The sequence below is a fragment of the Melanerpes formicivorus genome, unplaced genomic scaffold, assembly GCF_026170545.1.
Source record: "Melanerpes formicivorus ecotype bairdi unplaced genomic scaffold, bMelFor1.0.p_v2 SCAF_9, whole genome shotgun sequence".
NCBI lineage: Eukaryota > Metazoa > Chordata > Aves > Piciformes > Picidae > Melanerpes > Melanerpes formicivorus.
The window spans coordinates 2,652,710-2,673,176 of record NW_027142361.1 but is presented as its reverse complement, the minus strand read 5'-3'; the positions used below and the strand labels follow the sequence as shown (position 1 = coordinate 2,673,176).

Sequence of the window (20,467 nt, the reverse complement as noted above, 5' to 3'; positions counted from 1 at the left end):
CAGGCACCCAGTACCAGAACAAGAGGACACAGTCTCAGGCTGCGCCAGGGGAGGTTCAGGTTGGATGTTAGGAAGAAGTTCTATACAGAAAGAGTGATTGCGCTATGGAATGGGCTGCCCGGGGAGGTGGTGGAGTCACCGTCATTGAAGGTGTTCAGAAGGAGACTTGATGGGGTGCTTGGTGCCATGGGCTAGCTGTTTGGGTGGGTTGGATTGGTAGATGGGTTGGACACGATGATCTTGAAGGTCTCTTCCAACCTGGTTTGGTTTATTCTAATAAAGGTTTATTCTAATAAAGGTTTATTCTCTTTTTTAGTATCAGATCTTTTGGATGCATTTACAGTGTTTAGTCTAAATAAAACAGTAATGTCCTATGATGTCGTTGTAATTAAGCAACATAAGAAAATAGTGGCAGGACCATTGTAAATCCACTTTTTATATACAAAGCTGCTTATTTCTGTTTTACCCCTTTAAGCATATATTCATGCAGTCTGTGATGACTGTGCAAGCCAAGTCTGTCTTTAGTTGATTTGGACAGCTAAAACTTAGGAAAAAAGTATTGTCTGTTTTGATTACAATTGTTTGATTATATTGTTTTGATTACTGTCTAGGTCAGAAAAGAAATAGGTTCCTATGACTATAGATGTAAGTTTAAAAGGCTAAATGGTCAAACCAGTTTTCAGTAACCCATGCTGTTTTGTAGAAGCATGTAAAACAAAACTGATGAAAGTTAAATATCTTGGTTTTAGTGAGGTCATTATATTAAATTATTTGCAATACAGATGTGATTCAGGAACCAGTTGTGTCAGGGCATATGTGAAAACAGAACCAATAAACAATCCATGCTAACCATTTATTAACACAATTATACTAACTCTCTTGAGCAGCCGTTCTGAATTACTGAAAGATTTCATGGGAATAAATTTGAGAATATACCAGGGAACTGAGGGTTAAAATGCAATAACTTCATTAATGAATAAATAGATAATTTCTACTTTGATATAGAGACTTATTTTCTAAACATCTGTGCTAATATAAAACTGCCTGGACTGCCATCTACTCATGTTTTGTCATATGATATAGCTGCTGCCATATGTTATTAATAATAGATTTATTTAGCAACAGTATGCCTTTGAGTTATACTTAAAATTGGAACATGATTTTGACATTTTTTTGTCTTTTATGCTGAATGGCTTATAAAATTTTATCTTCCTGAGACATTCTGGTGCTGAAAGAGGAATCCTTTATACAAAGCCTCTGTTATATATTTTGTGTATTTATATGAGGAAGCTGATTTTTTTCTGTTTCCTTAGAGATGTAGTTTTTATGTGCTGAGATTCATTTCAGAAATGCCTCTCGGGGAGATATCTGTATTATAGTTAACAATTGCATGTTAGCTACAGCACATAATGTACTGTGTACGTGATAAAGATATGTCAAACGATTATTCATTTAGACTCCAGGAAGCTATTGTCATAAAGGAAATTAAGGTCAAAAAACAGTAATATTTGAATGTCTTAACTCTCTTTTTTTTCCATTAACTTAGGGATGCAGACCTGTTCCTGCTAGACACAAGAAAGGCTCAAGCTTCTGATGTAGGCTGGTTTGTGTTTGACATTACTGTGACCAGCAACCACTGGGTGATTAATCCACAGAACAATCTGGGCTTGCAACTCTGTGTTGAAACTGAGGACGGTAAGATCATAACTGTAGATCATAATGCTCTTACCACTTCTTCCTAGGAATCTGTTCTGAAAGGGTGTTGGGGTTTTTTAACACTATGTTATAGAACTTTAGCTTTTGCTATATAGTTAACTTTAACTTGCTTGCTTCTATGTATGCAAAGAATTTTAGAAAGGTCAATCAAAAGTGTTGTTCTATTAGAAAACAGAAAGGGGGAGATGTGGGAAGAGGTTGTTTTCAGATGGCTTTGGAAGGCTATAGGGAAGACTTGCCTTTGCTCAAATTAGAGAAATCTATGTTTTGTCTTTGACTCTGACGGGAATGTAAACACCTTGTAACTGAAGGAGAGAAATTAGGCAGAATTTGGTCGGATGTGTTAAAATATTGCTTTATTATTTTGACCTATTGTATGCCTTAATTACATGCATGCCAGTAGGAAAATGACTAATTAAGATGTGACACGTACCTTCTGATAGACTATATAAATTTGCTGTATAACGTAATAAGCATCTTTGCCTGCCTACATCTTGTCCTGGAAGTGTTGCTTGAGGTAAATCTACAATCTATATAAAATTTATTTTATAACAGGTGACAATTCAGAGTTTATAAGCATAGAACAATTTGAAATCTCAAACATTTTAGTTAGCTGAAAATGAGAAAGAACACTATCAAACCTGCAATCAGGAGCTGTGTGGTTTTAGTGCAGACTTATTTGTCTACTACATTATTCACAGTTATGCTCTTCAGTAAAAAGTGAAAACGCATCTCAATGCAAAATACTAGTTTTAGAAGAAATGTTATTTACTTAGACTTTAGAAACTAATAAAGAGAGACTTATATACTGTCTTTTTTCTTTGATGGTTCACTCAGTCCATGCTACATTACAAGTAAACTTTTGGATTTAGCTCTTTATACTCAAGAAGCTTTTCGTGTCAGAGGTCAAGAGATCTATGATGCCAGTTAATCTAAACCTTAGCTGACATAATGTTAATGAGTAGCAGAAGAAGCCCTGGTGTACGGATTAATTTTTTTCCTTCTTCTTCCTTTGTTCTGACTACATTTTCTCATTGTTTTTTATCTGAATTCTCCCTTAGGCTCCACTGGGCTGTGAACAAAGCCTCTGATACCTTTTCAGCAAGTTCTTTGGCTGCTGAGAGCAGACAACTATTTCACCTAATATTGCCTACATGGTCAGTGTAAAAGGGAGGTAGCAATGTGAAGCAGACCATGCTGCTGCATTCAGACAGCCTTCAAAGGCATCACACCTGAGTTTGGACTGATGGAGAGTGGCTCTGTTAGGCAGCCTGGTTTTGTGAGGCCATTTTTAAGGCCTTAAATATCTGGAGAGGTGACAACTCCATCAGGCATCCAAATTAGGTGGACTGGCTTCTGGCCAGCTTTTCTACTCCAGAATAAACTCTGTCCTTGACTTTTTTTTTCCAGGAGATTCAAATACAGAAATTTTGGAAAATAATATATCCATGAAAGGCATTCATTAAGAAACCTGGAACCAGTGGTTTGCTTGCTCTAGCCTTAAAATTATATCCATTTAGTAAACAGCAAGGAAGCTTTATGGATAAAAGGAAACTTTTAGGTTAATACACTCAAGAAATTGTAAAATAATAGTTTATTTAAACATTTTCCCAATCCTAGTTCCATAATCAGAAACATAACAAATAATTTTCTATTTTAAATTCCAAAGCCACAAGCAGATTTACCTCTGCACCTCACTTGAATTTCTCTACACAGCTGCTCGAGTTAAGAGGGAAATCCCATCTTCCCTCACTTTCTTTTCCCTTTTCAGTTTATTCATGCAAGAAGAATGCCCTTCTAGGGACTAAAGTTTTCAAAACTACAGGGAAGACCTGTGCCATACCACTTCATCTTAGTGTAAGGAAAACCGTCCTTTCGTGCTCTTACAATTTTGCTCTTAAGGCTTTGATTATTTTTATTGGGTTGCTGTTACCTCTGGAAGCTATTCTAAACACCAGCAGTTGAATGACACGTTTGTGTACAGATGGAACATGAATTTTTATACATGACTCAGTATGCAGTGGACTCAGTTTGTAACCCAGAGAACCCCACCCACCTTCCCTCCAACCAATTTTCTATGAAAGCTCAGAGACTGGTTCAAATCAGCTGAAAAAAACTTCTCTTGGCTCAAGTGAATTTCAGTTTGTACAGGTCTGAAGCACATTTCTCCATGCCTTCAGCTGTTCATTGTGTTTATGTGGGGTAGAAGAGAACTGCCCGCATAACTGGAGACACATGATAAGACCTGGTTTGTCGACCTATTTCAACAGACCATTAAGCTAAATGGGATTCTGTTAGGTCAGAGGATCTTTTTGAGGTATTCAGATGCTGCGCAGAGGCCTTGGATAATCAAGTCAATAAACACGTATTAATCTTCATGTTTATTCACACAGCACCTTTAAAATCGGGTGCTAATAATGACTAAGACACTGAGGTGCTACTACATTGTTATATCCACTAAGAGTACACTTTCTTACTTCAGTGACTTTTTAGGCAGCTACTTGTGTAGATATATTTCTTCAGTGACCTTTGAAGATGTTGCATAAATAATAATAATGTCTACATTAATAATAATAATTTTAAAAGTAACTAAATATAACAGTGTGATAAAAATAGCTATGGAAGAATGTCTGGTTGTTGTAATTCATACTTTTCCCCCTTTGAAAATGCTGAAAAAGTACAAAAAGCCACATGACATTGGAGTATTTTTTATTTTTTTCTTTAAGACAGTATTTGGTATCATACATCTCATTTTTGCATGAAATGTAGACTTTTTGTCTTAATGGAACATTTTATTTTGAACAGTAAGAATAAAAGGTTTGCATGACACATGTGGAAGCTGTCAACATATAATGCACTCTTTCCCTGAGGCTCTGGTAAATTAAGGATCAGGTTTTTTTATTCTCTTTTTTAATGTCTCCTCAACATTCTGCAGCATCCCCTTTTGGCTACTTCTATCCTTTTGACACCAAAACTCTCCATGGTGTTTAAAATGACAGGTGATCATTTTCACACTGGTGGAAGTGTGTGTGTGTGTGTGATGAATTGCAGCATAAAATCAATGCAGATGCAGAAACAATTCAAAAATCTCCATGCAACACTTTTGCTGTATATATACCACATCTCCTAAGACTTAAAACATGTTCCAGTGAATCAGCACATTTGTATTAAACATTTAACATCTTTATAGTTGGAAGTTAGCATCAGTTTGAACATCACTTTTCCTGAAGGAGTATAAATAGCTGCAAGAATATTCCTTCTGCTGTTTATATCACTGCTGAAGGGAACCTAATGCTGTCTACAGAAAATGGGAGAGGGGAATAATGTGCAGTCATGACTGTTGATGATCCATGGTATAAAGCAGGTTCCAAATACACAGCACCCAATATCCTAGTATTCCACCATGTAGTTCTGTGTCTTTTCTTAGTTTACTACAGCTCTCAGTGTTTTCCATCAGCCTGCACATCAGAGGGGAAGAAAACAGTGCTGACTTGAAAAAGTCCAAGCTAACTAAGGTGATTTCTGTTACCAAATGGCTTCAGTTTGCTGGGTTTTTTTGTTGTTGGGTTTTTTTTTTTATTTCTTTGGGTTTTTTTTCCCTCAGAGAAAAGGGAAACCAAAAAGAAATAGGCTCCTTGATCCAAGTGAAGCCTTGACTAGCCAATGCTCTCTCCATCACAGATTTGGGTATAATGGAAAGGGGTTTGTCTCCTAATCCTATGTGCTGCAGGAAGTTTTGGTGAGGTTCTTCTCTCTTAGCCTCTCCTTTCAACCTGGGCTTTCCAAGATTCCTTGCTCCAACAAAGCCTTCATAGAGGCAGCATGGACACATTCATTGTATCACATAGGATGGCTGGATTGCTTTCAACACATAGGAACCTGTGGCTGCACTCTGGCTTCTTCGGGTAGTTGGCTGAATACTTTACATTGGCCTCAGCCTCACCTTTACAACATTAAATGTTATCAGTCTCATCCTGTAGTTCCCAGTCAACCTTGACAACTAGCTTACATGACCATGTTAACTGTCAGGTACTCTGAAGGATGATGCAAGATTATTACACTTAAGTTTTTTGATGGATCTGGTATTTACAAGGCAAAATATCAGGAGTGAGTTCACCTTGATTAGTTGACGAGAATGGAGACAGGGACGACAGCACTCAATATGAGTGATAGTAATCATCCAACTTTATTGTTCCACACTTCATTATTTATAGTCTTATCTTATGCATAGTTAATTCTATTCTAATTTAACACATACTATTGGTTTCTCTCTAAAAGGTTACATCATTGTTTTCACTACTCTGGAATTTTTCTACTCAGTCTAATTGCTCTTTTTCCCAGATCTTGCCTCCTCCATATCTTGCTTGCCTCTTCTCAGGGGCAGCTTGACCTCAGCATACCAAAGCAATCAGCACTTCCCCACAGCTCCTACTCCATTGCTATATTATCAACAGAGAATCCTTCAAGGCCTGAATTGCACAGGTGTTCCTGGGACTCATGTCCCCTCTTGCTTAAACCAAACCCCAACAATTCCCCCGTTTTTCTTTTGTGCAAGTAAGGCCTTGGAGGTTATCCTTTGAATACTTTGCATAATACAATTATAAACAAGTTTAACAATAATCAAAATTAGTACAATAATACCTAAAAACCTTAAAGCTTCTTTTATCAATTGTATAACCCACTGTGACACATTCCCAAGAATTGATCTTAACCAATCATTCAAGGGACTTTTTACAATTGTAACAGCATGCGTATGATTCTTTAGTCACTTAATCTCAGCATGTATTGACACTCTATGATCTGACAGGTTAAAACAACACATTCCATCAAAATCTTCACATCCATGCCCTTGAGCTAACAACAAAAATTAATTGCAGCATGATTTTGCAGTAACACATGTTTCAATGAGTTCTGATCTAACAATAACTATTCCAACACCTGAGTGGTAACATCCTTCAGAACTATTTGTTATCTCAAGCGGTATTGTACCCCATTGTGCCAACATTTGCTCAAAAGCCCTGCTGTCCTTGAAACTTTGCTCCAAATATCATACATGTGTGACTATGGTTAGCTGACGCATTGCCAACTTGTTGTGAGCCCAACAGTCACAGTTCTTCAGGATCATACAGTAACTGCTGAGTCAGTCCCTTAATCAATAATGCACTACAATTTGCCACTTCACTCTCATTACTAAAATTATTACTACTATAATTAACAAACATATTTACATCAAATCTGGGTATCCCTATTAAACATGTCTGACAAGGTTCACCCAGTTTGTAAGCTCAAACAAAATTCGTTATTGCCTGTCATGTTGGTCCATGTTACCCATACAAGGCACAAAGCTTAAGTTGAACTAGTTAGAATGTTCTAACAGAGCTGGCATAATACATGGTCAAAGATAACAGACATTGTAAAGAAGAACTTAGATCTTAGTAGTTCCAATCTTTACATTTCACGCCTCTTATTGACAGAGAAGACTTGATTATGCCTGTATGCATTGCACACAGAAACTAAGACACAAATGCAATCCTTAGCACTGTCTCTTACAATCTGCTTCAGGGGTATGTTGCATCTTTATTTTCTCTAGGATGGTCAAAAATCATAAATTGTTTAATGGTAGCAAGATTTCTTTAATCTGTAAAGGTAGATCTGGCCAGGCTCTAGCTTCACAGACAGAAAACTTGCAGGCAAACAGCAAGAGCAAAAGAGCTTCATTGCTTTGCCCAATATAAAATTACACATAATAATGTGTTTTTGCTCATCCTAGTAACACTAATCTCTTATTGGTACCATTAAAACACTTTTTTTTGCTATGGGGTATTCTCTTTCCCTTTTTTTTTTTTTTAATTTATTTATTTATTTGTTTGTTGATGTTTTCAACCGAAAATGAAAATGCATGTTGTGTTGTTATGAGTTTTGATTTTCCCTCTAGGTGTGTAAAATTATAGCAAACTGGTGAGATAACATATAAGTCCCTATGAACATTTTCTCTAATCACACAACAATCAACCAACCATAATATTCAGTCCTAATTCACATGATGCTGTGTTACATTCTTCTGATTGATGCTTTTTATCCCAGATTATCATAACAGTTATTGTGATCGATGTTTGACTTCATGGGAAATGCGGTTTCCTCATAGTCTTGATTCTTCTGCACATTAGCAAAGGAATACTTTTAAAAATGAATACCTATTTACTACAAACCTTAACTATATTACATAGAGCTCCTTTGAAATGCCTAGGCACACAACTAAGAAGGTTTGAACTAAAAGAAAATCTTACAATGTGAAGTCATTACTAAGTACATACACCTTACTGCAATTACTATGTACTAAATACCTGTAAATACCAAATGCTTGCCATTCATTATGCTTACTAGGAAAACTTAGCAAAACTCTAAATAACAAAACTCTGAAAGACATTACAATCAGAAATGATGAAATTAGCACTGTTGCTTTAAATCAGAACAGAGCTTTGGTAGACTAGTCGTACCAGAAACCGCTGGGGGGGGGAGGGGGTGGGTGGTGTAGCGCAGCTGGAGCCGCTGGGGGGGGGGGGCACTGGTGCGAGCCACCGGGGCCACCGCTACGGTCGGTGCTGCTGGTGTCGTCGAAGCTGTCGGTGCGGCCTCGGCCGGAGCCGTCGGTGCCCGTGGGGGCCATTGGGGGTCGCGGGAGGGGTGTGGTCGTAGGAATGCCGTAACCGCGAGCCTCCAAGCGCTCCATTTTTTCTAAGAGGGGCTGTAAAGCAAAGTCGGCGCTGTTTGAATCTTCCGAATCTGAGCCCTTGCTGGCGATGTCAGAGGAAGATGTTGATGAACGGGATAGAACACACTGAGGCACAGGTTTTGCTGCCCTTTTTTGGCTTTTTCTCTGCTTGAGGCGAAACGGCAGTGGTGGCGGCTGGCAAACGTGGTGTGGTCACCGCAAGATGTATTGGGGGCGGCCCCGGTCGATCGGTCGATACTTTTCAAATACATCGTTCGGCTGCAACTCAGATAGGACTGGGGTTGCATCTCGTCCTGACAAATTCACTGTAACTGCAGCAGCCATTTGCTGTTCTAACTTATATTTTTTAATACAGTCTATGCATTCTCGCCACGGCTTTTGCAGCTTGATAGCAGTTTTATCACTATCTATTACCAAGTCCCACAACTTGGTCCCGTACTCTCTCCAACAAGTTTCATCAAAATAACTATCTCCGCTAGGGAAATACCCTAAAGCGGATCCATGGGCCAAAACCCCAGGAATTACTTTGGGCGAGATCTCCGCCTTATGCTTTTCTAAAAAGCAATGAAATAAGGAGAGCGCTACCTCTTTGTCCATATTCACCGACGTCTGCGCGCCCTATGCTTCGCTGCCTTTCTTGCCGGTGTCCGCTTCTCCCCCGCAGGCCCTATGCCCAGGCGTCCCTGTGACAGCCCGCCGGTCTTTGCCGGGTGCGGTTCCTCGCAGGCCCTATGCCCAAGCATCCCTATGACAGCCCGCCGGTCCTCCCCTGGAACCGGGTGCGAGTCCTCTCTGTCTTCCCCGCCAACACAGCTAAGAGACAACCATATCATGTTGTTAGGTTTCCCCTTCTCCATTTTTAATAAGTCTTAATTTAAGCTTTGGTAGCCAAACTCTACCTCAATTCTTTTGTTTCTGTGAAATCCCATTGTTCACAAAAGCACTGCTCAGGCATGAGAAACCATACAAATTTCTGTCTAATTTTGAAAATTATTTTGCAAACTCTTAGACTCAAAGCCTCAGGAAGATTCTTTGCTCAAATATTAGATGTTATTTGACCTTGTATGCTCAGGGTCTTTCTCCAAAAAGCCTTTCACAATCTTTATTTCAGATATCAGTCTCCTTGAGAAGGAAACCATAGGTGTGACATTGGAAATTATTTTTTTCCAGCAATCCAGAAATGAGCTCTCAGCATCACTAAAGTTTTCACATCTATAAATATATAAAATTCTAACCAAAATAACTACTGTGACCTAGCAGTAGTAGTTAATCTGTAAAATGTGTTTTGTGGCTTGTAGAACATTTTTGAAAGTAAATAAGTGGTTGTTTTTCATAACAATATGAGTGGTTTGCTGCAGTTCGATGACTCAGGACAAAATTATGGACCTTGGAAACACTCATTGTTCTGTTTTGCCAGTGTAAATCTGGCCAAGATGCATAATGGCTGAAAGCTCTTGCAAAATTAGTGTCTGCTCAATGCCTTACATAAAATATATACTGCCAGACGAGAGACAGCCAAGTCACAAATCTTACCACTGTTGTTGGCATCCACACTGATGATCTCAGAAATAGTCAGCTTTCTGAATGGTATGAAAAACAAGGCAATATCTCCAGGTCAGATCTGTGAGATAGATTGCTATTGAAAGCTCAAAGGGGTCTTACATTTCCATTTGGAGCAGCTGAGCAGGAAAATGAACTTTTAAGATAGACCTTGAACAGTTCTTGAAAAAATTTGTATGATATCACAGCAAGTGACAGTGGAAGAGTGGACATAGTGACACAGAAAATAGCCCCACAGTTATCGTTCCGAGTGCTATTCTTACTTTGTGACTGAAAAAATCATCAGGATTGTCAAGTTGGGACATTTACATAAACTGAACTTCACAGGAATTTCTGCAGCAGCGATTCTATTATTATTAGGGGACAGACTGTGAAAAGGCAAATAATATTAATTCAGCTCAGTCAGTCAAACCATCACTTCCCTACTTGCTTTTATGTCAACTGCTAGGGGCACTTTACTATCAAAAAGAATGAAAGCCAAAAATAAGTTTAAATGCCAAGTCAAACAAATGCATCTTGCCAAAGACTCAAAATTATATGAATAAGGACTAAGGAGTTCAGCAGATTTGGAGCATAATGCTTTAAGTCTTAGTCTTCAAACATAGCTGTCAGTATGAACATAGAATAAATTAGGATAACAGGACAGTGAAGCATATGCCAGAATGTGAGGTATACAAAGGCTTTGGACTGCCCCTGCACAGAGTAAATCCATTATGTTTATTTCTCTTTTTTTAGGTGCAGGGGAAATTGCAGTGGCTAGGTTCAGTGAAGCAGGTATTAATTAACTTAATTATATGATTGCTGATTTCTATCAGTTTCTTATATTTTTCTTTTATTTATTTTTTTTCCTCAGAATTAAAGATATGATGGAAAGTTAAAACCAACCCAATTGTTCAGAATTAAATTCTTGTTCAGAGATGCTTAAAAAATAAAAAAAAAAAAAGCAGAGACACACACCTTGCTCTTTTGGTTTTACCAGTTTCATGTGCATGAAGTTCTGAAGGAAGGTGTAGTTTGAACAGGTCAGCCCGAGTAATTCAGCTGATTTTAGAAAATATTTCTCTAACACAACAGTATGGAACAACTGTGTGCTAGAGAGCTGAATTTCCAGTTGTCACTGAAACCAAGAGTTTTGTAAATGCTTACAAGAAATCATAGACTAAATCAGTGTACTATAAATAAAGTCTGTGAAAGTTTTTTGCTACAAAGGCCAATTCAGATAAGGGTAAGATTTTTCTTACTGCATTCTGAAATCCATGTTACAGACAAAGGTGAGGGCTACAGACTTCTACTACAGCAGTAGTAGAAATCTTGGTGCAGTTCAGAAGCAGGGTACTTTGAAATACCTTCTGTTCAGGAAGGGACATAGCTTTGTGTTTTTAGACTGAAGGAAATCTCCCACATGTACCCACCCTCCCCCCCTCCTTCCTTCCCTCCTTCCTTCCTTCCTTCCTTCCTTCCTTCCTTCCTTCCTTCCTTCCTTCCTTCCTTCCTTCCTTCCTTCCTTCCTTCCTTCCTTCCTTCCTTCCTTCCTTCCTTCCTTCCTTCCTTCCTTCCTTCCTTCCTTCCTTCCTTCCTTCCTTCCTCCCTCCCTCCCTCCCTCCCTCCCTTCCTATCTCTCTTTCTCTCTTTCTCAAACTAAAATGGAGACAGCATATGTGGTTTGAATTTCCAAACCAAATAGTTCAGAGATCCTCCTTGGAAGAAATATAGCATCTCAAGGGCAGTGTATATTTTGATTGCTTTGTCTTCATTTTCTGAAAGCTTTGTCCTCATTTTCTGAAAGCTGCACTTAAGCTAAGATGTATGATAAACCAAGAGAAAAAAGGTTTAATGACGAACACACAGAAGTCAATAAAAGTTTTCCTATTCACTGCACTAGAAGCAAATCCAGTGCATATACCATCCATGAATTGAACAAATGAGTCCTGAAAACTCATGCTGGCGGCTTAAAAGATCAAGCAAATAAAGGAATAAAGTCACATGAGCTGTTTCTGTATTTAAAAAGGCTGTGGGTTACAGGATTAATTTTCATAGTATATCTCTATACCTTGAATAACCAAGCAAGCCTTAACTTGTGGAATCTTAATAGCCATCTTATTGCTGAAGTCTAAAGGAAACCCAGAGGAAACTTAATAATATTAAATGTTATTTTAAAGGGAGTTCACATTGTTTTGAAGGATATTTTGATTCACACACAATATCCACCATTGTAAATTCAGAGACTCTAGATTTAAATTCAGAAAAGCTCCACATATCTTTACAGCCCTCAGTATATAAATCTAATAGTATTCTTAAAATGTCCACCAGTAAGGTATTAATCTTCTACAGATAAAATTAAAATTCTGAAAGATATTGGAACACAAAATAAAGAAAAATAGCAAAAATATTCCCTGTAGAAATGAGGGGAAACTTGGAACTTTGTGTTAGGAGACTAGTTTGTCCATGTTGCAATAATAGAAAATAGTCTGTACAGTTTTTCATATCTGACTTGCAACAGAAGATTGGAACATATAGAAACTAATGTTACTGAATTATTTAATAGAAACTCAAACACATGAAAAGGCGAATTAAAGAAACACAGGACTTTTAAAAAGCCATTTAAAATGAAATCAGAAGCTTCAACAAATATATTTTTCCTTTGCAGTCAAAAAAGTAATTATCAAAATTGTTCAGAATATGTTGCCAATTACTTTGCTCCATAATTACTAACTTTCTCAGTTCTTCTCCTGCCTTTGCTGGGTTCTCTGTCACTGGAAACATCTTAAACCAATTTAAAGTGCTACACCTGAATAAACATGTTGTAAAAGTGTTTATGTATAGAAGTGGGTCAGTTCAAGGTATGGTATTTGGCTGGAACTTCTAATTTCTCTTTTTACTGCAAAAAGGCTGCCAGAAGAAGGAAGTCTGAGCTGAATTAATACATTTGTTACAGTGGAAGTAGAATGGAAACTACTTTAACCACAAATCAAACTGCCTCTTTCATTTACGCCAGTGATAGAGTTTTTCTAAGAAATATAGACTCTGGCTTACAGCCACTGTAAGTTTGTGTTTGAAAAGGAAACCTATATGCTTATTTCTATAAGGTTTGCTCTTATGCTTATTTGCGATTTCTTTTCCAGGATGATTGTGTTAGAGGTATTACACGTTGGTGAGGCAGATGTGCCTTCGTCATGCACAAAGCAAACTTTTCCAGTTCCTTCGGAAGAATTCCCAGGTGTCCCGATGCCACACAGCACACACAACGCCTGTGTCTGCACCTTCCCGTTTAAAGGACCTCTGTGTCCCCCACCCAGCACAGCTGCACAGCTTCACATGACACTGTCTCATTTTCTGACTGTTGAAGGGCTCTGTATAATACATGTACGCACAAAAGCGTTAATGCTGCCAAAATAAATTCTGTTAAGAGCAAGGGTTTATTTGCTAAAATGTCACTGATGCAGTTTCAGTGACTTGCTTTGCTTTCTTTTCTTTTAGTGAGGTTTAGATCCTATAATATAGTGAGATTATCACACAGTCTTGACTAAACAAATATTTTAAAGAAATATGCACACCCCCTGGGAACAGAACCAGAGTCAATAATGTACATATTTCAAACTCGGTTCTCTTAAATGACTAAATGCCTTTCTACCTTTGCTAGTGAATGAATATCAGTTGGAGTAACACTTCACAGTATTTATTTTTATAGCAGAAGTATATTTATTATCTATACTTGTTTTGCTACCTATTTGCTTTGGGGACTATAAGGTTTCACAACTCACACTCAAGTGACACAAAAATTAGATGACCTTATTATATTATCCTTTTTAGACCCTATAGAATTTAATGAGGCTCATTTAATTTTCAATTCTGTAGACGTGTGCATGAGACTAAATTAAAATATCTGTGTAATGAATGAGACATGTAACACAAAGGGACTGCAATTTTATGCAATGACAAACTAGCTGTAAAGCTGTTGGAACTTGCAAATTGTTGCCTTTTTTTTTATTTTTGGTGTCTTTTATGTTCCATTCAAAAAAATGCTGTTAGGTTTTTTAATCACATATATATAGGATTATGGGCAAAATCCTTTCCATGCTTCAGTCAGCAGCTGAACTCCCACCATGGCTTCAAGAGAGGCAGGAGTCCACCTTTTAACTTATAATTTCCATTACTTTATAGGTCGAAGTATCAATGTTAAATCTGCCGGCCTGATTGGAAGACATGGCCCTCAGTCAAAGCAACCATTCATGGTTGCATTCTTCAAGGCAAGTGAAGTGCTTTTCCGTTCTGTCCGAGCAGCCAACAAAAGGAAAAATCAAAACCGCAACAAATCCAGTAGTCATCAGGAATCCTCTAGAATGCCAAGTATCGGGGGTAAGATGAAGCTGTGATTTACTAGCATATTTATGGGAGTTGTGGGCACCTGCTCAAATGCACTGGAGTCAGAGCAGCTCAAAGATACTGGTACCTGGTGGAACTGTCAGAAAGGGTGTTCCCACTCTATTTCTATATACTCCTCTAGCTTTGCTTAAACCTCTTCTATTGTGTTGGTCCTGAGCATGGTCTACCATGTGTCAGATCACTTACATCCATTATGGACTCCTGCAAGGTGAAAGGACCAAGTAGTTTGGGTAAGGCTGTATGTGAGCTTGAAATTAGTCCTAGGTAGTAAGGAACCAGATGAGATCTTTGCTACACAGAGTAGAAAACCAGAGAGAGTAAAGTGTTGCACCCCAATTGCACATCTAGGAAGCCTCAGCCAGAGACTGAGTGCAAGAAGTCAAGATGTAACACAATTACCTGACTACTGCAAATGTGGAAGTTTAACCAATCTGTGAAAGCATAAACTCAACCTATGACAGAATTCAGACCAGCTGATACTTGCTGTTGTAAATACAAAGGTTATCCCTGAATTGAAAGAATTTATAATTATAGAATCATAAAGTTAGGGTTGGAAGGGAACTCAAGGATCATCTATTTCCAACCCCCCTGCCATGAGCAGGGACACCTCACACTAGAGCAGGTTGATCAGAGCCACATCCAGCCTGGCCTTCAAAACTTCCAGGGATGGGGCTTCTACCACCTCCTTGGGCAACCTGTTCCAGTGTCTCAACACCCTCATGGTGAAGAACTTCTTCCTAACATCTGATCTGAATCTGCCCATTTCTATGTCTGCTCCATTCATCCTAGTACTATCACTACCTGACACCCTAAACAGTCCCTCCCCATCTTTCTTGTAGGCCCCCTTAAGATACTGGAAGGCCACAATAAGGTCTCCTTGGAGCCTTCACTTCTCCAAACTGAACAACCCCAACTCTCTCAGTCTGTCTTCATAAGAGAGGTGCTCCAGCTCTCTGATCATCCTTGTGGCCCTTCTCTGGACATGTTCCAGTACATCCACATCCTTCTTGTAGTAGGGGCTCCAGAACTGGATACAATACTCCAGGTGGGGTCTCACCAGAGTGGAGTAGAGGGGGACAATCACGTCCCTCGACCTGCTGGCTATGCTTCTCTTGATGCAGCCCAGGATGTGATTGGCTTTCTGGGCTGCAAGTGCACACTAGTGGCTCATGTTGAGCTTCTAATCCACGAGCACCCCCAGGTCCTTTTCTTCAGGGCTGCTCTCAAGCCAGTCATTGCCCAGCCTATATCAGTGTTTGGGATTGCCCTGACCCAGATGTAGGACCTTGCATTTGGTTTTGTTGAACCTCATGAGGTTGCCATGGGCCCACCTCTCCAGCCTGTCAGGGTCCCTCTGGATGGCCTCCCTTCCCTCCAGTGTGTCTTCTGCACCACACACAGTGACCTCATCTGCCAGTTCCCTCAGCACCTGTGGGTGTCCTCATCAGGTCCCATGGATTTGGACACTTTCAGGCTCTTCAGATGGTCACAAACCACAGAGAAGATGATATTTGAACACTGACCAGCTGTCCAGGGCCACTCTTCCCTCTAGGACTTTGTCCCATGATACTTTGGCCAGCAGATCCCTGAAGCGTTCGAAGTCTGCATGCCTAAAGTCCAGGGTTGTATGCTTGGGACACATCCTCCTAGTTGCCCTGGGGATCTTAAATTCTATCGTTTCATGGTCACTGCAGCCAAGGTTATCCCTGAGCCTCACATCGGTCACCAGCCCTTTCCTATTGGTAAGAACAAGGTCCAGCATAGCACCTTTTCTTGTTGGTTCCTCTACCATTTGGAGGAGGAAGCTGTCATCTATGCATTTCAGGAACACCCTGGATTGCTGGTACCTAGCTGTGTTGCCTCTCCAGCAGATGTCATTTGGTGCATTATTTACCTGAAAGGTACTGAAAAAAATGCATGTGAAAATGTTGTTAATACCCTTAGAGTCTGGAAACGATTTTATACCTGTTCTTTCATCTAGAGGCATAAGGTCATTTTATAAATATTCTTCCTTTTGATCAACCATTTCTGGTTTGGGTGGGTAGAGTGTCTTTATCTTTCTAAAACCATGACAGACCTGGTACCAGCACATCAAAACCTCAGTATAGGCGCTATTCTTAAGCTACATGGATGTCTACAAATAAACAAATTAGTATTTAGTGGAAAAAAATCAGCCCTGGAGTGGAATTAATTTATTTAAGAACTATCCATCTCAAAACTTCAATAGTGGCAGGTTAGAGAGCCCCTTTAATGTAATGCATAAGCCTTTCCTGATCTTCTGCACAAGGATGAATTTTGCCTTAACAAGGACAAATTGTTATTGAGAAACTAAAGAAATAATAGAAATTATTATAATATTTTTCTTTCTAAACATAAAGATTACCTTGTGATCTACTGGAATAAAAATCCACTTTAACGTTAAAAATAAGTATTTAAACATGTTTAGAAACTTAAAAAGGGGCTTGATCAAGAGGAGAAATTATTACTGGTTTCAGTAATGGTCTCAGTTTATTTGTATATGATTTATAGGTAGAAAAAATACTGTGCAATTTCTTTAGTTTCCACTGAGAACCTCAAGGTACATGACTTAGAGATGCACATGGTCTCCCTGAGGACATTAGCTTTTGAAAAGCCCCTGACATCTTTTAAGGTGTTAGGGATCTCTATTTTCTGGTGTTCTTTTGTTTGTTCGCTGGTTGTTTTTTTTTTTTTTGTTTTTTTGAGTATTGTAAAATTCTCACACGTTCTGTATAACTATACAACAAAACTCATCTGCACAGTTAAGTTCTGACCCCTTACTAAGGAATATTTCAGGGTAGCAGTTTTAAAGAAATAATGAAAGACGTCCCAAATGGGACAACTTTAGCTATTTGTTAGTAAAAACAAATAAAATCGTTACATATATGTAGCAAAGCGGATTTTTTCAGTTGTTTATTATTTATAAAGTTATATTGACTAACCATTTTCTTTTCATTACCTGCTTCAAAGTTCTTCAGATTTTTTGGTAACAGTGCAAGTTAAAAATCACCTTAGCATCTTGTGGTTTAGATGTGGCTCAAACAGATACATCAGTTAGGCTTGCTAGCTGATGCTCTCTCTAAATTTACATCAGTAGACAAATTGAATCTGCATTTTGTGTAATTCTAGTATGATCAGTTGTTTGTTTTTTTTTTTCCCCTGCAGGGACTGTTCCTTCTATTTTGCTGGTGCTCTATGATGCACTTCTCTATTTTCATAAAAGGGCTTTGAATGGAATGACATGACATGAGGGGGTTTTTTTGTGTGTGTTTTGTTTTATTGATTTTGTTTCTCTTTAAATACACTCAACTATGATCTGTGCAACTGCATTCAGTCCAAAACACAATCTCTTATCTCAAGGGTAAGTAACATTCAGCACAAAGAATATCACAGAAAGATTTTTCACATTTCTTAGAAAGTATCTACATATTTTGAGAATCGTTATTTTGGGAGAAGGGAAAATCATCTGAGTACATGGTATATACAAGATACCTAAATATGAATGTCACGCTTTCAGATTGAATCTTATGATTCTAGCTGACAAGGAAATGAGAACTGAAGAGATTTGTTAAGCTTCTTGGTTATTGCAGAACACAAACTTCCCTGGAAAAATTTGACTCTAACACATGCCAGCAAGTTGCATTTGTATGACAGTCACCTCAGGAAGAGCTTTCTGTGTCTCAAAACACTGGTCAGCCTCATCTATGCATCAAGCCGTGCTCCAGAAATGTAAAACAAGAAAAATCAGAGCATCTGTAGTAAAATGTACATTATGAAACAAATTTTCTCCTAAACTCTTTAAGCCCCTGGTCTGAATATGCATAGAGGTACATCACTGTATATGTTGATATGACAGATCTCTGTTGAAAAACATTTGCTTTCAAGAAAAACATACTATTAAAATAAAATCAAGTTATGGAACAATTGCATGTGCAGTTGCATCAAAGGCAAGGACATTGAACTCTGACTGGAGGTGGAGGCAGAAGGATACAGGCACACTGGAACTAGTGATGAAGCTGAAAACATGTAAGTAACCACAACCTCATAGAGCAACATCTTCTGTAGCAAAACTCTGTGGAGGAGCAGCTCCTGCACCACAAAAAAATGAGCTTCTATGTTGTTGCCATGCAGTTTGCAATAGCATTTCTCATATTGCAAATACAAACCCTCCTGCCATTAATGATCAGTGATAAGACTTTTCACACTGTGATTCCAAATCCTTTCTGTTTTAATAACTGTTGGAACAATACTCATTAAAATATATAGATGAGCACACTGATGGCAAAGGCAACATGCTAATTCCACCCAGATGCTCCAGTGTGCAAAAGCACGTGGAGGGGAGAAGACATTTTTACTACTCCAGTCATTGCATCTTTGCAGAACACAATTCTTCCATGGGGAGTGTGGTTATCAGGAAAAAACTACTCCCTTTTCCTCCTATTCACCAGCCCCAGGAACTGAAGGATAGATTACATCCCTGTAGACTTGTGCAAGAAAGCTGATTCTCTTAGTTCTTTACAGCTTCCGATAATGAGCAGCACTTTAGAAGTATAATTCGTCTCTCCATATTTAAACCACAAAAACCCCCAAAATATTCTACCCTTCATCTTCCACATGGTGGACTGTCAACAGGCCATATTCAATTCTCATTCACTCCCTGATGCGATACACAGTTGATGTAAATGACACAGTGATGGACAAATCTCACTGTCTAATGTAGATCTTCAGTTTCCAGCCTTGTTCCATAATCTTGTTTCTACACCATCTAAGCAAAATATTAACAGTGAAAAATGCTCATCTATCCAGCCAGATGTTATGCACCCAAACTCAGATAGTTATTGTTTATACATCAGAGTTTGATTACACTTCTCTCTACACATAATTTTTTACTTCATTACATTCATGCTTTCCTTTTCTCCTTGATTTTTCTTCTTCCTCTTCTGTTTCTTTTTTCCCCTTGTTTTTTGTTGTTTTTTTTCCCCACCTTCCTATTGTGTCTTGCATTTTGTCTTTTGGCACCTTATTTTCTAATTTCTTGCACCTCGCAATTACTTTTACTGTATTCTCAGCATGGCAAAAAGAAAGGCCCGCTGGGCAATTCAGTTCTTCCCTTCCAACTGATAATTTTTTAAAAAATTGTTCAAGTTAAGATCCCTGGTGGTACTAGAACAAGTTATTTAGTACTGCAAATGGCTAGATCTTGATTTGTGCACAGCTTTTGAAAGAGTTTCAGGAGATGGGGCCCAGGCATATTAAACAGAAAGCAGGTATGCAGCCTGTTTAAAAAAAAAAATAAAAGAAAAAAATTAAAATCACATCCAAAGTCTACATTACTAATAAGATTAAAATTTGGATGGGTATTTTGACTGACATCTCATTGAGTCTCTTCTGGATCTGAATCAATCCAACATTTTATTGGTAATTTGAATGACTGATCACTCCTCCCAGATCTGGTATAGTCTGTGAACTTGCAGAGAGCATGCTCTGTTCTATAGTCCAGGTTGTTAACAAAGATATTAATCACTATTGGCATCAGTATTGATCCTTTAGGGACATCCCTAATAACCAGATTCCAGATGGATTTGTACCACTGATCACAACCCTTTTTTTTCCCAGTAGCCCATCCATTGTATCCTTTACCTATCCTTTACCTTTACCTATCTAAACCATATCTGACCAGCTTGGCTTTAAGAATACTATGGGAGTCTATATTAAAAACTTTCCTACAAGCAAAGTGAACAACACTCAATGCTCTTCAAGAGCCTGCAAAGCTAGTCAGCTCATCACAGAAAATGATCAGGTTGGTTAGGCACAGTTTTTGCTCACTGTTCCCAAATATGTAATTCATGTGCCTGGACACAGCTTCTAGGACAATTTGCTCCACAGACTTCCCAGAAACTGAAGTTAAGCTGATTGCCCTTCTTGAACACGGGTGTGACATTTTCCATTTTTGAATCATCAGAAATATCATCCAGTCACTATGAATACTCAAAACCCAGCAGGAAGCGACTTCACAATAATGTTGGTCAGCTCATTCCCCACCCTGAAATTCATTCC

The 20,467-nt window shown here is 38.5% G+C and overlaps 1 protein-coding gene across 1 annotated transcript in view; it reads left to right on the top strand.

Moving 5' to 3' along the window:
- BMP5 (bone morphogenetic protein 5) overlaps positions 1-20,467 on the top strand; it is a 105,386-nt gene that overhangs the window by 63,180 nt on the left and 21,739 nt on the right. Inside the window, exons 3-4 of the mRNA XM_068142963.1 lie at positions 1,547-1,695; positions 14,171-14,365. Of these exons, the coding sequence (XP_067999064.1) occupies positions 1,547-1,695; positions 14,171-14,365 (344 nt within the window). The remainder of the gene's footprint in view (positions 1-1,546; positions 1,696-14,170; positions 14,366-20,467) is intronic.